The 15,029-nt window shown below is 38.9% G+C and overlaps 2 protein-coding genes and 1 long non-coding RNA gene across 9 annotated transcripts in view; 1 reads left to right on the plus strand and 2 right to left on the minus strand.

Annotated features, from left to right (window-relative positions):
* Window positions 1-248, minus strand: part of CCNDBP1 (cyclin D1 binding protein 1) — a 96,011-nt gene extending 95,763 nt beyond the window's left edge. For all 4 annotated transcript variants that reach the window (XR_013335239.1, XR_013335240.1, XM_077764577.1 and 1 more), the window contains exon 1: window positions 50-248. Coding sequence is in view for 2 of the 4 variants with exons in the window: in XM_077764577.1 (XP_077620703.1) it covers window positions 50-158 (109 nt within the window). In the remaining 2 variants the exon portion in view is untranslated. The remainder of the gene's footprint in view (window positions 1-49) is intronic.
* Window positions 249-467: 219 nt separating this feature from the next.
* The window catches only part of TMEM62 (transmembrane protein 62), a 33,890-nt gene continuing 19,328 nt past the window's right edge, over window positions 468-15,029 (minus strand). For all 4 annotated transcript variants that reach the window (XM_077764579.1, XM_077764581.1, XM_077764582.1 and 1 more), the window contains 5 exons: window positions 10,174-10,287; window positions 7,973-8,057; window positions 6,251-6,355; window positions 4,191-4,309; window positions 468-1,316 (listed from right to left, as the gene is read on the minus strand). In XM_077764579.1, coding sequence (XP_077620705.1) covers window positions 990-1,316; window positions 4,191-4,309; window positions 6,251-6,355; window positions 7,973-8,057; window positions 10,174-10,287 — 750 coding nt within the window. In that variant the 3' untranslated portion in view covers window positions 468-989. The remainder of the gene's footprint in view (window positions 1,317-4,190; window positions 4,310-6,250; window positions 6,356-7,972; window positions 8,058-10,173; window positions 10,288-15,029) is intronic.
* LOC144231921 (uncharacterized) lies at window positions 1,089-4,426 on the plus strand. Its single transcript, XR_013335242.1, has 2 exons — window positions 1,089-1,283; window positions 4,197-4,426. It is a non-coding gene; the product is annotated as an uncharacterized LOC144231921 (long non-coding RNA).

Raw genomic sequence — 15,029 nt, forward strand, 5'->3', positions numbered from 1 at the left:
CTAACCGAGCCCGCCCCTACTGTTGCCCGTCCCAAGGGCAGCAGCTCACCCCGCACTCCAGGCAGGAGCAACCGCAGCTCCTCTGCCAAGTGCCGGATCTGCTCCAAAGGAGGAGCTAGGGTGGGGACCGCCGCTGTAGGTGCGGCTGCGCTCGCCATCTCAGAAGACTGCCTGGAACCTCAAGACAAAAACAGCCACGGAAGTTGCTGGGGGCACACTGCTGTGGGAGCTCCACTTCCGGAAGTCACGGACCGGGTTCGCTTCCGGCAACAACAAACCCACCCCGCCCCATAGCCCGGGCCACGCCTCCTCCCTCCCAAAGGTCAGGCCACGCCTCTTTGTTGCATGAGTCGCGGCCACACCTCCTCTCAGCCTCCGAAGCCGGGCCGCGCCTCTCGGTTCCCGGAGGCCCGCCCACGCCTCCTCCCGCCTGGAGCCCGGACCACATACACAAAACTCGTTTGGAGTTCTTATCCATCATTCATTTATTTGATTAGATGAAAACATCCCTCTCCACCTAAAGAAGCACAGAGCCCATAACCCCGAGGGAGAAGACTGGGAGCTAGTATCTCAAGGGTAGTCAGGGTAGGGCCCAAGTTCACACTGGTTCCCTGCCCCTAAAGTGGCACCCGGCACAACTGCCGAGTTCCACACACTGTGCTAGGTACTTTACATGAGGTAACCGTAAAAAATACAATGGGCTTCTGATACAACCATACACACACCTGCCCTGTGGATCTCCTGATTGGGACTTTCTCTTCACAAAAGTAAATCAACCCTTTGCCTTCTTGGAGAAGGAAGGAATCATGGCATTACTTAGAGATTTTTTTCTGCAGTCCATTCTGCAGGAATCAGTAGTGGGTAATCCTCTCCAATTCTCAGGTGTCCAAGGTGCAGCAGCTCCCTGATGCCTGCCCACCAACACTGGCCTTCCACCTGCCACTGGGGCAGGGGCCTGGGCTGCAAAGGCAGATGGTAAGGCATGGCCTTCAGGAGCTCAAGTGGCTTTTTAACTGCACTATAAAGGTTCCAAGCTTGGCAGAGTTCAGTGTCCACACACAACGAATGATAACAGGTGTCAACAGTGTCAACCAGGTCCGCAAAGGGGAGAAGAAGCAAGCTAAAGTGCCATATGTCATATGAAGAAAATAGCAGGAATAAATCTGCCAGATGTACAACAGTAACATAAGTAGGTGAACAGGTATAGTCTTCAAGTATTTGCCTTGACGGAGATGAGACCGAAAGTTGTGACCAAAGCATCGCTGCAACAAGCTCCAACAAAGGTAAGCCATCAAGGGGATGTTAAAAAATGCCAGCTGGAAAGAGAAGCAGAACAGGACTGTTAGCTTATTACCAAGACCTTAGGGGATTGGGTTTCATTAACACATTATTGGTGGCTCCTAAGAATATGTTGCTCTCTCTCTTGGGGCTGATTCTCTGATTGTTTATGCTTCAATCATGCTTGCTTATAATACTCACAAGAGATGACTTATAGTTGTACCTGTATCCTTTTCTTTTGTTCATCTTAAAAGTAGGTATCATTTATGTTGAAGCCCTCAGTAATGTTTAAGGTGGAAATGAATCAGGTATATAAACACACGTACACACGCTTCTTTTTGGTAGAATGAGGGGGGACTTAGGCATCACTATTTTTTTTTATCTCTGTATTTCATTATTCATTATTTTAAAAGTAAACTCTACACCACACATAGTGCTCAAACTCACAATCCCAAGATTAAGAGTTGTATGCTCCACCAACTGAGCCAGCCAGGTACCCTCATTATCACTGTATTTTAAAAGTTTATTTATTGGGTAGGAGGGGATGAGTGGGAAAGGGGCAGAAAGGAAGGAGTGAAAGAATCCCAAGCAGGCTCTGCACTGTCAGCTCAGAGTGCGACTCGGGGCTCAATCTCATGAACAGTGAGATCATGACATGACCTGAAATCAAGAGTTAGATGCTTAACTGACTGAGCCACCCAGGCACCCCATGTATATTTAATTGAAGTAGCAAGATGAGTACTGGAATGAGAATCAGAAGATTTAAGTTATAATCCAAATTTAGCTGCTGTATGATTCATTCATTCATTCACCAAATAATTATCATGCTCCCAATACATGGCAGGCACTGTGATAGGCTCTAGGCTGAGGACACAGTAGTGAACAACTTAGAAAGGATACATCATAGAGCTTACATTCTCACAGAGAGAAGAGAGACCAAAAAAAAAAAATCATTATAGATTGTGATAATTCAGTGAAGGAAATAACTGGGTCACAAAAGGGTAACTGAGAGATGGGTTTTCTGAGGCCTGAAAACAGGAATGACTCAGTGGAATGAAGTGCATTCCAGACAGAAAAAACAAATATAAACCCCTGATGTGAGAGAGGTCTTACCCTATTTAAGACCCATGAACCTGGAATATGATGAGCTGGATGGAAATGGGGGCAGTCCGTGGGACCAAGATCATGTCACTGCTCTGCTTAAAGGTTTTTAAGCTCAGGAGTGAGCTGATTAAGCTTTTAAAAGGACAATAGTGGACACTCTGTGGCAAAATGACAGTAGGGAGGCAAAAGCAGCAGTGGGAAGAACAGTCTGGAGGTCATTGCAGTAGCCCAGCAAGAAATAATTATGAGTTAGACTAGTGTGGTGGTAACAAAGATGGAAAGAAGTGATGGATTCAAGATATGCACTGGAGGGAGATCAAACAAGGGATTACTCGCTAATGAATTAGCGAGTGTATTAGAGTACACTCTAATTAGTACAGTGTATTAGAGGAAAAGGGAAAAATTAAGGATACATCCTAGAAAAATTGGGTAAATGGTGGAGCCATTTATTGAAATTGGAAAGAACTGAGGGAGGAACAAGTTTGGGGTAGAAACTAAAGGTCCTATTAGACACATAATATTGAGATGGCTGTTAGAGATCTAAGGGAAGACGTGAAATGGCAGTTGGATATATAGGCACTTGAAGTGCAGAGAAGAAGTCAAGGACAGGGATAATAGGTTTGGGAACCACAGGCCTCGATGATACCTAAAATCCAGTATTAGTGTACTATTTATTAAAATATGAATATAAACACCACCTTTTAGTAACACTCAGGTTTTACTTGTTACAAGTGTACTCGTGAGAGACAACCTCCACTTATGTAATAATACATAAAAGAGAACTAAACCAGACTTGGGACCTATGCGCATATAAAATGCTGCTATACTGAGAATGTTCTGGTCTTTGGTTAGTGTTTATTAGGCATAAGTCTTCCCTCTTTGTCTGTCTATAATCCTCCTGATCATGTTTTACTACCCTGCTATGAGGCTGTAAACTCATTTTGAACAATGTTTTTGGATCTCTTCCCAAACATGAGATCATCCCTTGAGATTTTAGTAGCTTAGTTCCATTACATGAGTAAAATAAATAGGTAAATACTTTCAAACCTATATACAGAGATTTGCTACAGGTCAGGTTTTTTTGTTTGTTTTTGTGTTTGCTTTAAAGGAATTTTAACCCTTGTTTTTAAAAATATTTTTTTTTTATTTATTTCTGAGAGAGAGAGAGACAGCATGAGCAGGGGAGGGTCAGAGAGAGAGGGAGATACAGAATCTGAAACAGGCTCCAGCTCTGAGCTGGCAGTCAGCACAGAGCCTGATGTGGGGCTCAAACCCACAGACAATGAGATCATGACCTGAGCCAAAGTCGGACGCTTAACCAACTGAGCCACCCAGGCGCCCCTAAAGGAATTTTAATCCTAATGTAAACCTAACATAACAGTGTTTTCCCAAACAAGTATACCTCTAAGACACCACTTAAAAGCCTAGACCTTATTCTTACCCAGTGTAGCTTTCATTGGATAATTAACCCATTTTGTGTGTGTGTCTATTTTTCCTTCCTTCTACTATAAGTCCTGTTTTTCATTTTTTATCAATGGAAAAACACAGTAAAACAAATTACAAAAACAAAAACCTGTTTCACTTTTTATAAACCGTAACTGCCATAATGTATTTTAGATGTTTATAAGAAAGTAGTGGAAGAAAGAGCTTAGGAAGCACTCAAAAACAAACACCAAATATTAAAGATTGCCCTGCTAGTAAATTAGAAAATATGACCTACAGTGTTTGAGACTGGATTTAATTCAAAACTATTATGCAATTAGTCCAAAAATCCAAGATGTTTTTAAATTCCATTTCTGATTTCTTACCTGCAGAATTCCAACTATAAATGTTAGGCTTCCTTGTAGGAAATGTCCATCAACAAAGATTCCAAAGGAAAAGCAGCAACCCAATTTGCCTTCAGTAATTTCACCAACAAACCATGGTCCTACAAGAGGCAATGGACAGGAAAGCAGAAGATTAAGTAACTGTGATTATGATTATATACATCACGAGGTGCATTTATAGGAATAAAAAGTGTGAGACTAATCATCTATAAGCATTGTACTGGCATAGCTTTTTTCCTTTGCTAATCTCTATGTTGTACCATATGTCCTAGGTAGCCAACCATTTGCTCCTTTGCTCTGTATTTGTCTAATTATAAAATCGTCTGAGTACATGCTGTACCTGAATAGATTCCAGAAATAGATTGGAGTACAATCAGAAATTTTAGAAGATTCTGTTGTGATAGTAACCTAATATAATGATTACCATTTCCTTTCAGAAGCAAAGACACGGAAGCTAATTTTCTAGGTAACTGATATTTGCTCCTTTAAGCAATAAAACTTCAACCATTTGATTTTTTTCTTTTTTAATTTTTTAAATGTTTTATTTATTTCTGAGATAAAGAGAGAGACAGTGTGAGCAGGGGAGGGTCAGAGAGAGAGGGAGACATAGAATCTGAAGCAGGTTCCAGGCTCTGAGCTGGCTGTCAGCACAGCTCGAACCCACGAACTGCGAGATCATGACCTGAGCTGAAGTTGGATGCTTAACCGACTGGGCCACCCAGGTGCCCCCACTTGATCTTTCTAAAATGTACTTCTTTTTTAATGAATATTAATTAATGTATTTTGACCCTTACTTGCTCACCCAAGGCATTACTTTATATATCAACTACACATTCAAGGTTAACACATACAAAATTTAACCTGCCTTTCATTTAGAATGTCAGAATGACTTTTCTCTCTACCCTGTTATTTACTTCCACTTCTTACTGTGTAGGATTCTGGAATTACTATATTGTCAAGAATGATTAATGGACAGTCAAGACTTCTGTTCCCAAAATGCAAATACCATGATTTGCTGGTAATAGTAGGGTTCCGCTTTAAAAAGTCATAGGTAATTTTCTCAGATGTATATTATTTAACCTCCACTGGATACAGTCTAAAGAAATGTTTTCCCTGCAAATTTCAACTTTCAAACATGGAGCAAACTCTGGCCCATTTAACACTTTCTTTTATAACCAGAAACCAAATCATTTGCTTTACCTTCTAGTGTAAGACAAGTGTCTAAAATAGCTTCAACCTATCTTAGAACAAGGGAACTGACCTCCAAAGAGCCATCTGCCATAGCTTGTTACACAGAATTCTTAAGTGTTATATTTTTTTATTTAACTACTTTCTGTTCTCTGGTGGGAGTTACTAGTGAACAAAGAAAAGTCCTGAGGTGGAATAATGCACAAGACTAAGTAACAATTAGGCTAATCTACTTCTAATTGACTTTTAGTCACTAAGGAACATTAGTAAAAAGCTTTAAAAAGAGACTCACAGTGCTTTCTGTTTCCCTAAGTGGCTAAGTGACTAGAATTCAGGTATGCTGAACTCACTGCTCATCTGTTTCTTTCTTTTTTGAGCTGAGTGTTTAAGAGCCACATATCAGTAAATAAATATTCACTGAACTACATACTACGCATTGTGCTTAGCGCTGGGCACAGGCACTGAACAAGACACATAAGACATCAATGGCTATTGTAATGAGAGAAGAGATGATAAACACAGAAGATAATCATAAATTCTGATAAAGTAATGAAGGGAATAAAAAGTGTGATGAAATAAAGGATAAAACTTTAAAGTAGTCAAATAAGGTTGCTCTCTACACACTAATTCCTTAATGGTCTTCTTAGCTTAAGTTAACTCAGTGTCAACTAAATGTCCTTTAAACATGTTAGGAAAGAACTTTATTTCCCAAGCGCATATTCCAGGAAATGACTTATAAAGAAGCCATGTGCCGTTCATTATGTTCTCAAGATCCTAAATGACTCTATTGTCAAAATTATCCATATATTCTTTGGCAGAATTCTCCACAATCTCAGGTTTCCTAATTGACTTACCCAGTGCTGTATACAGGGTTAGCAACAACACAGAATAGTAGAAGATGTTTAGTTTGCTCAAGACGTGGAGGGAAAATGAGGCCAAATTTACAAATCCTGGAGACCCTAAACAGAATAAATTTGAAAAACCCAGTAAGCACACGTACAGTTCATTTTCTAGAAGACTTCCATGGACTATATACCTTCAGCAAGTCTTTTATTATAGGGTGACTATACAGATGACACCACTTTAAATGCAAAAGTTGGCAGGAATTCTGATAAGCCGGTTCACTTAGAATTGCAGAGGGTAGGAAGTTCAAAGTAATAGTATAGTTGTGAGACATGTGCTGCACACATGCACACACACATGTGCACTTTATACATGATCAAACATGCAAGTTTGAAATATAGTGCTATGCTCAAAGGATGACGTCTCTGTTTTCTGTTTGTACATTAGTATCCAAATGTATAAACCTCCAAATGGTATATGAAAGGATGTCAAAAGTATATCAAAGAAATATCAAAATTTCTCCAGTCTAATCTTAAGTATGAATATTTCTGTCCCATATGTGACAGAGCTCCTAACTCACAGCTATCCTCTTACTCCAATTGAAAAGGATCCCTAAAGCTCTTCAAATTAACTTCTCTTAAAATATAGTGCCAAAAATGCCACGTGTATGAGCTTCACACAGAGAGCTCCATTCTGTGGCCACAGACTAAAAGACCACAGATCCTCAAAGTAGGAGAAAGTATATATACATTTGAAATGGTTACATAAAGTAAGGTGACTGACCAAGTATAGCATTGTCAGGAAGGACTATAGGGATTCAAAGAAGCAAGAGTTCATTGTGACCTGGAATGGGTGGAGAAAATGGTATGGAAAAAGAGGGTTTGAGGGGAGCCCTAAAGGAGGCTAAGATTTAGATAAGTTTAGAAAAATAAATTAGAGATAATAGCTTAGGCAAAAGCACAGAAGCAAAAATGAGTATGGTGTATATAGGGAACAGTGAAAAATTACACAGGCTAAAATACAGTAGGTAACTTGTTGAAGATGCGGCTAATTAGACACGACCTGATTATGGAGGATCTTTAATATCTGGCAGAGATGTGTGGTCATTTGAGCTATATTGTGATATCCTGCCCCCTCCCCAACCCGCCCATTCTGGTTGAGCTTCATATTATTGCAATGTAGCACCAAAACCCTAAATTTTTTTTCAAAAAGATCGAGTATTGCAGAAAAAGTGTAAGTTTGAAGACTACACCTTACAGAGCTCAGGCAAAGACAATTTATATTGGCATTGGTGAGTATATTATGTGACAATTTAAAATGAACGGAATACTACATGGAAATGAGAAAGAATGAAATCTGGCCATGTGTAGCAACATGGATGGAACTTGAGGGTGTTCTGCTGAGCGAAATAAGTCAGGCAGAGAAGGACAAATACCATATGTTTGCACGTATAGGATTAGGAGGAACTTAAGAGGACCATGGGGGAGAAGAAGGGGAGAAAATAGAGGGGGAGAGGGAGGAAGGCAAACCATGAGAGACTCTTGAATGCTGAGAACAAACTGAGGACTGATGGGTGTGGGGGGGAGGGGAAGGGGGGGTGATGCGCATGGAGGAGGGCACTTGTGGGGATGAGCACTGGGTGTTATATGGAAACCAACTTGACAATAAACTATTAAAAAAATAATAATAAAATGAAATGAAATCTCCTAAGAATAAAACAAACCATAACTAACCTTTATGCTCTGGATATCCTTGACACCTAAAAGTAATGAGAATGGTGAGCTGGACCAGCACAATCATCACGAAAAGGACCCGGGCCTGCAGAGAAATCAACGTTAATGTGAAACAGATACAGAGGTGCAACCTCAGTTAAGGTTTTTAAAATGGCCCCATTAACAGGGGCGCCTGGGTGGCTTAGTCGGTTAAGCGTCCGACTTTCGCTTAGGTCATGATCTCACGGTTCGTGGGTTTGAGCCCGGCGTCGGGCTCTGTGCTGACTGCCAGCTCAGAGCCTGGAGCCTGTTTCAGTCTGTGACTCCCTCTCTCTCTGACCCTCCCCTGCTCACGCTGTCTCTCTCTCTCTCTCCTAGAAATAAATAAAACATTAAAAAATTAAAAAAAAAAAATGGCCCCATTAACAAAAATAGAAATGACATCACTACCAGAAATGACTATATAAGAAAAATATATAACCAAAGAGAATCAAAACAACTGATCCATCAAAAAAGAAAAGTATAAATTGCCTCAGCATCACTCTTTCAGAATTTAGAAAGTTAGACCCATATTGAAACATAGTAATTTTAGTTATATGAAGTGATCAAATTAAAACAGTCCACCTTCACTGTACCAAATGTATAATTTGTTTTATGTAAAGTTGTATAAGAATAAAGAAAAACCGTGCACAGCACACTGCAGGCTGAGGGAACCGAGACTGCAGTTTCTTTTGCTTCCTCCAACAAGAGAGCATTCACTTGGAGATTAACTCACAATGAAGAGACATAATCTATGTTCTTGATTCTCAAAGTATGAGCCCCGGATCATCACTGGATCACTCTGTGCCTGTTGGCAATGCAGAATCCCAGGCACCATCTCAGCCCTACTAAATCAGAACCTGTCTCTTACTCATGTTTCCCGGTGATTCATAAGTACATCAAAGTTGCCAAAGCTGGATCTAGGTGACTGTTAAAGACCCCCGAAGAAAAATAAATGACACACAAAAAACTTGTAAAAATGAGATACAAATGCTGATTATTCATATTTCTTTTAAAAAAAATTTTTTTTAATGTTTTTTATTTATTTCTGAGAGAGAGAGACAGGATGAGCAGAGAAGGGTCACAGAGAGAGGGAGACACAGAATCTAAAACAGGCTCCAGGCTCTGAGCTAGCTATCAGCACAGAGCCCGAGACAGGGCTCGAACCCACAAACTGTGAGATCATGACATGAGCCGAAATCGGACCTGAGAATTAACCGACTGAGCTACCCAGGCGCCCCTGATTATTCATATTTCTAAAAAGCTTAATTACACAAGTAATAAAAGTAAATTAAGATAATAAATTTACATTGTAAGTCTGTGAAAGATATATAGCAGAGCTATGTCTGGAAGGTAAAATTAAAAGAGGCTTAAATTTTGTTTTCAACACTGTAGTGTGTGTCTTTGATGTGTGTTTTTATGAAAAACAATGAATTTAATAAATAATTTGTGTAATTATATAAGAAAGTATATAGAGTAATGTGTCTACTTTTTTATCCAACAATTCACTTCTAGGAATTTATCCCAAAAAGTTTTTTGTTGCAAGTAGTATTATATAGTAGAGGGTAATATTGGAAACAAATGTCCAACAATAGACAAATGGTTAAATAAAGGTGTATTAATGACACTAAACATCATGTTATAAAATGTAAATTGATGTCAGAAAATAGTCAAAACAAACTCTTTAGTGGAAAAAAAAATTAGACAGCAAAAGAGAATAAAAATTAACATTTTATATTAAGGACTCATATACAAATTTATATGAAGAAAAATAAAGAGTATCATAATGACAAATACAATGGTATAATAGGTGGTATGATAAAAGAATAATGTGGGGCTGATTTTACTTTATTTCTAAATTTTCCAAGTTTTCTACATTAAGCATATATTATTTATGTAGAAATAAATATTATTTTAGAAGATCCTTAAATCCAACTTTATGCAGTTCCTATAATTTCCTTAGTTATCCTGGTTTTATGGTATTGGTTAGAACCAGGTTCCAAAAAAGGTATTACTTATCAGGGCCTCTGCTTCTTTTAATTCAAACCAAGTTTATAGCATTTTATTCTTCTAGACAAATAACTTAGTTTTATAGATCCATCTTTCTCATCACGTGATTATATGATGACTTTGGACCTACCACTAGGTGGGACCCAATATAATCTGAAGTTGAATTTACTTACCACAATGCCATGGTCAGTAAGGAGAATAAATGATGCCATGGGATCAAATCTGAGATGAATACCCTCTTGAAGAGAAAATATGTGGTGAACACTCTTATTTCTTCCAGCAGAATCCTAGTTACAAGCACAGCAGAGAAGTGACTCTTATGCACATATAAATATGTATAATGTTCCAAGATTAAGTTTCCAATAACTTTTGTCAGTTATTTCTAACAAAGCTACATTTTTTTCATTTATTTTTGCTTCTTCCTATAAGCACTTTAAATATAACTTATTTTGATGCCTATCATTCTAGGTTTAAATTGGAAATATCAGCATGTACTTACAATGTATTTTCTCTTAAAGAAAAATTTGTTTTTTCCCTCTGTTCACTGAAAAGGTGAAAAAAAATCATAACAACCCTAAAGCAATGAGCTAGCTGGGTTAGTTCCCAGATTGTAGTCTCAAAATAAAATTTCTCACTACAAGGAAATAGTTGATTCCAGTTCTTTTTTTTTTTTAAGTTTATTTATTTTGTAAGAGAAAGAAAGCGATGACTGGGGAGGGGCAGAGAGAGAGAGAGGGAGACAGAATTCCAAGCAGGCTCTGAGCTGTCAGCATAGAGCCAAATGCAGGGTTTGAACTGACAAACTGAGAGATCATGACTGAACTAAAACCAAGAGTCAGAAGCTTCACTGACTGAGCCACCCAGGCACCCCTGAGTCCAGTCCTCGAACAAGAAATACACAGGAGGTGTTTGGAATATCTTCATACCAGATATTTAGAAAACTAACAAAGACTACTGGGATTTTATCTAAGGATTTTATCAACCTGGAGAGGCTCCCACTAACCAAAGGTGGAACAATTTGAGCATTAAGAAGAATAAATGCAATGAGTTGAAACATACCAAATATATATATATTTAAAACTTTGAATTCATAATGATACCAAATGTAAGACTCTTTTGGTTTCTCTTGGCAGGTGCTAGAAAAGCAACTCATTATCTTTATTATTTTTTTTAATTTTTTTTTTAATTTATTTATTTCTAGGAGAGAGAGAGAGAGAGNGGGCTCGAACCCACAAACCGTGAGACTGACTAAGCCACCCAGGCACCCCAACTTATTATCTTTAAAACTGGTTTAGAAAAGGGAGGGTGGAGGAAGAATTAAGAATGTATCCCATCTGGGGTGCCTGGGTGGCTTAGTCGGTTAAGCGTCCAACTTTCGCTTAGGTCATGATCTCGTGGTTTGTGGGTTCGAGCCCCGCGTCAGGCTCTGTGCTGAGAGCCTGGAGCCTGTTTCAGTCTGTGACTCCCTCTCTCTCTGACCCTCCCCTGCTCACGCTGTCTCTCTCTCTCTCTCTCTCCCCTAGAAATAAAAACATTAAAAAAAAAAAGAATGTATCCCATCTTTTTTGTACGGACTTCTAGATCTTTTCTTCATGAGACCATTCAAATTAATACTCATTTTACAAGGAGTGGCAGGCAATTTGAATACCACCATTTAAAAACTCTAATGAAATAATGGATCTAGATTTCATCTAGACCAAGACAGGCTCATAAAAGCCAATTGTTAGATTTTCAGGAAATTTGCAGGCCAGTTGATGTGTTGGTGGCCTAAAACCAGCTATGGTAGAAATATTTATACTCTGGAAATTGGAATAAATCAAGGAAATGCTACAAATCAAGGTTCCTTCTTCATACCCACCCCAAGCTCATTGTTAGATATTTATCACCATATCGCTGGATAAAATTAACAACACCTGAATAAAACAGTCAACCTTAAGGATACTAAGAGAGACAACCAGGTCTCATAGGCTTCTGATAAAAGCATAAAACATCAAAGGTGCTGGGGTGGCTCAGTTGGTTAAGCATCCGCCTTGCATTCAGTTCATGATCTCCCAGTCTGTGAGTTTGAGCCCTGTGCTGGGCTCTATGCTGACAGCCCAGAGCCTGGCCCCTGCTTTGGATTTTGTGTCTCCCTCTCTCTGCCCTATCCCCACTTGTGCACTCAGCCTGTCTCTCAAAAACAAACATTAAAAAAAATTTTTTTTTGAAACCATAAAACACAAAATGAAGTTTCCTGCCATAACAGACCCAAATCTCATGAAGCCCCTAATTCTACCAGTTATAGGGGCACCTGGGTGGCTCAGTCAGTTGGGTGGCCGACTTCAGCTCAAATCATGATCTCACAGCTCATGAATTCGAGTCTGACATCCGACGGGTGCTGATAGCTCAGAGCCTGTATCCTGCTTCAGATTCTGTATCTCTCCACCCCTCCCCCATTCACACTCTGTCTCTGTCTCTCAAAAATAAATAAACATTAAAAAAAAAATAAAAGAAAAATAAATCCACCAGTTATAGAAACTAGAGGGGATGGAGGAATACGGTGAATGATACAACATGAACGTAAACTGCAAAAATCTAGAATACAGAAAACTCTACAGGATAAAAGATCCAGTTTCCAAAGTAAATAAATTACAAGGAAAAAAATAATAAAAAGGAGGTGAGAGAGGGAACCTGTAGATTAAAAAAAACTGAAGAGACAAATCAGCTAAATGCAGTATCTGAGCCTTGTCTAAATTCTGATTTGAACCAACCAAATACAATATATATTTTCACATATATATATGATTAATTGGGAAAACTGAACACTAGCAGGATAGTTTGATATTAAGGAATTACTATAGATTTTTCAGGTGTGTTATGGTATTATGGTTACATTTTAAAAAATAATTCTTTTTTTAAATTTTTTAATGTTTTATTTCTTTTTTAGAGAGAAATAGAGACAGTGTGAGCAGAGAAGGGTCAGAGAGAGAGAGGGAGACACAGAATTAGAAGCAGGCTCCAGGCTCTGAGCTGTCAGTCAGCACAGAAGCCGACGTGGGGCCCGAACCCACAAACCATGAGATCATGACCTGAGCTGAAGTCGGACACTTAACCGACTGAGCCACCCAGGTGCCCCTAAAAAATAATTCTTATCTTTTAGGGATACACACGGTCATATTACAGATAGAATGACATCATGGTGCAGGGCAGAGAAAAGTGGATGATAGATGACAGATGGTGAAGATAGATGAAACAAGACTGGTCATGGAAATTCATTATACTATTATCTCTTGCATGTATTCTTAAATTTTCCCAACATAAAAAAGTTTTAAAATACAAAAAGAACTTGCACTCATGTTTATCAAACTTTTATTGCTTGAAATGTTCTTATTTTAAGTTATAAGTTGTTTAAAAGCACAAGTTTTCTTTAATTTTGAGGTATAAAGATTTCTGGAGCCTATTCTTTCAACTGGTAAAGTAGGCAAAATAATCTAAAGTTCTGATTCTCAAACTTTAGTGCACCATGGAATCACATGGATAGACTGTTGAAACAGATTGTTGGGTCCCATGTCCAGAATTTGATTCAGAGGTTTGGTATGGGACATGAGAGTGTACATTTCTTTTCTTTAAAAATTATTTTTATTTTTATTTATTTATGAGAGACAGAGAGAGAGAGAGCAAGCAGAGGAGGGGCAGAAAGTGAGGGAGACACAGAAGCTGAAGGAGGTGCCAAACTCTGAGCTGTCAGCACAGAACCCAATGTGGGGCTCAAACCCATCAACCGTGAGATCATGACCTGAGCCAAAGTTGGATACTTAATCGACTGAGCCGCCCAGATGCCCTGAGAGTTTACATTTCTAACAAGTTCCCAGGTGGTGCTGATGCTACTGATTCAGGAACCATACTAAGAAGTGATCTAAAGGTCTAGTTGCTACTAGGCTGCTCCAAACTATACACATTCAATAAAAATAGTGAGCAGGTAAAATACGAGATAATAAGTTGATGTCTTTTCTCACAGATTTTTTTCAGACTTATCTATAGTATACTGTATTTAAAAGAATATAATGTTCTTGGGGCGCCTGGGTGGCTTAGTCAGTTAAGCGTCCGACTTTTGCTTAGGTCATGATCTCGCGGTTCGTGGGTTCGAGCCCTGCATCGGGCTCTGTGCTGCCAGCTCAGAGCCTGGAGCCTATTTCAGAGTCTATATCTCCCTCTCTCTCTGACCCTCTCCTGCTCATGCTGTCTCTCTCTCTCTCTCTCTCCTAGAAATAAATAAAAAATAAAAATAAAAAAAAAGGAATCCTTGGTGATTCTCCTTAAAAAAAAAATAAAAGAATAGAATGTTCCCATTTACGATTGAGGGGACCACGTTCCCTATTTAATAATCAGTACACTAATCTTTTAAAGTTATACATATATAGACAGAAAACTGACCAATGGTTTCCTGGAAATGAGGGTTGAAGGAAGACAGCTGCAAAAGAACCCAAGATAACTTCTGAGGGTGATATATTGTACTAACTGTAGTAATGGTCAAAGAACTCACCAAATTATACTCTTTAAGTATGTAGAGAGTTTTTCTATATATGAATTATACCTCAATAATATAAGAAATGTTAAAGATATGAAAAGTATATGTAATTTCACATTTTTACTAAGGATTTAACTAAGCAGCCAGAAATGTTTCAGGGAACATGAGCTATGGTCCTCCTCATAAAACTATAGAAGCTGGGGTTCGGAGGCAATCTAAGGATTAGGGGGTTCCTACTCCTACAATGAGGTCTTCTATGGTCACTCCTGCTTCTCTTGGAATAACGGTAAAGACAGGGAATAATTTATTCTAGGTACGCTTGTACCTTCAGGTTTTCTTTAAATGATCCAACTTCTAATAGGAAGGACATTAAGAGTTCATCCCAGGGGCGACTGGATGGCTCAGTCAGTTAAGCGTCTGACTATTGATTTCAGCTCAGGTCATGATCTCACAATTTAGGAGATAGAGCCCTGTGTCCAGCTCCACGCTGACACTGCTGATCCTGCTTAGGATTCTCTATTC

This window comes from Crocuta crocuta, unplaced genomic scaffold (genome assembly GCF_008692635.1).
Source record: "Crocuta crocuta isolate KB4526 unplaced genomic scaffold, BGI_CrCroc_1.0 scaffold102, whole genome shotgun sequence".
NCBI classification, from domain to species: Eukaryota; Metazoa; Chordata; class Mammalia; order Carnivora; family Hyaenidae; genus Crocuta; species Crocuta crocuta.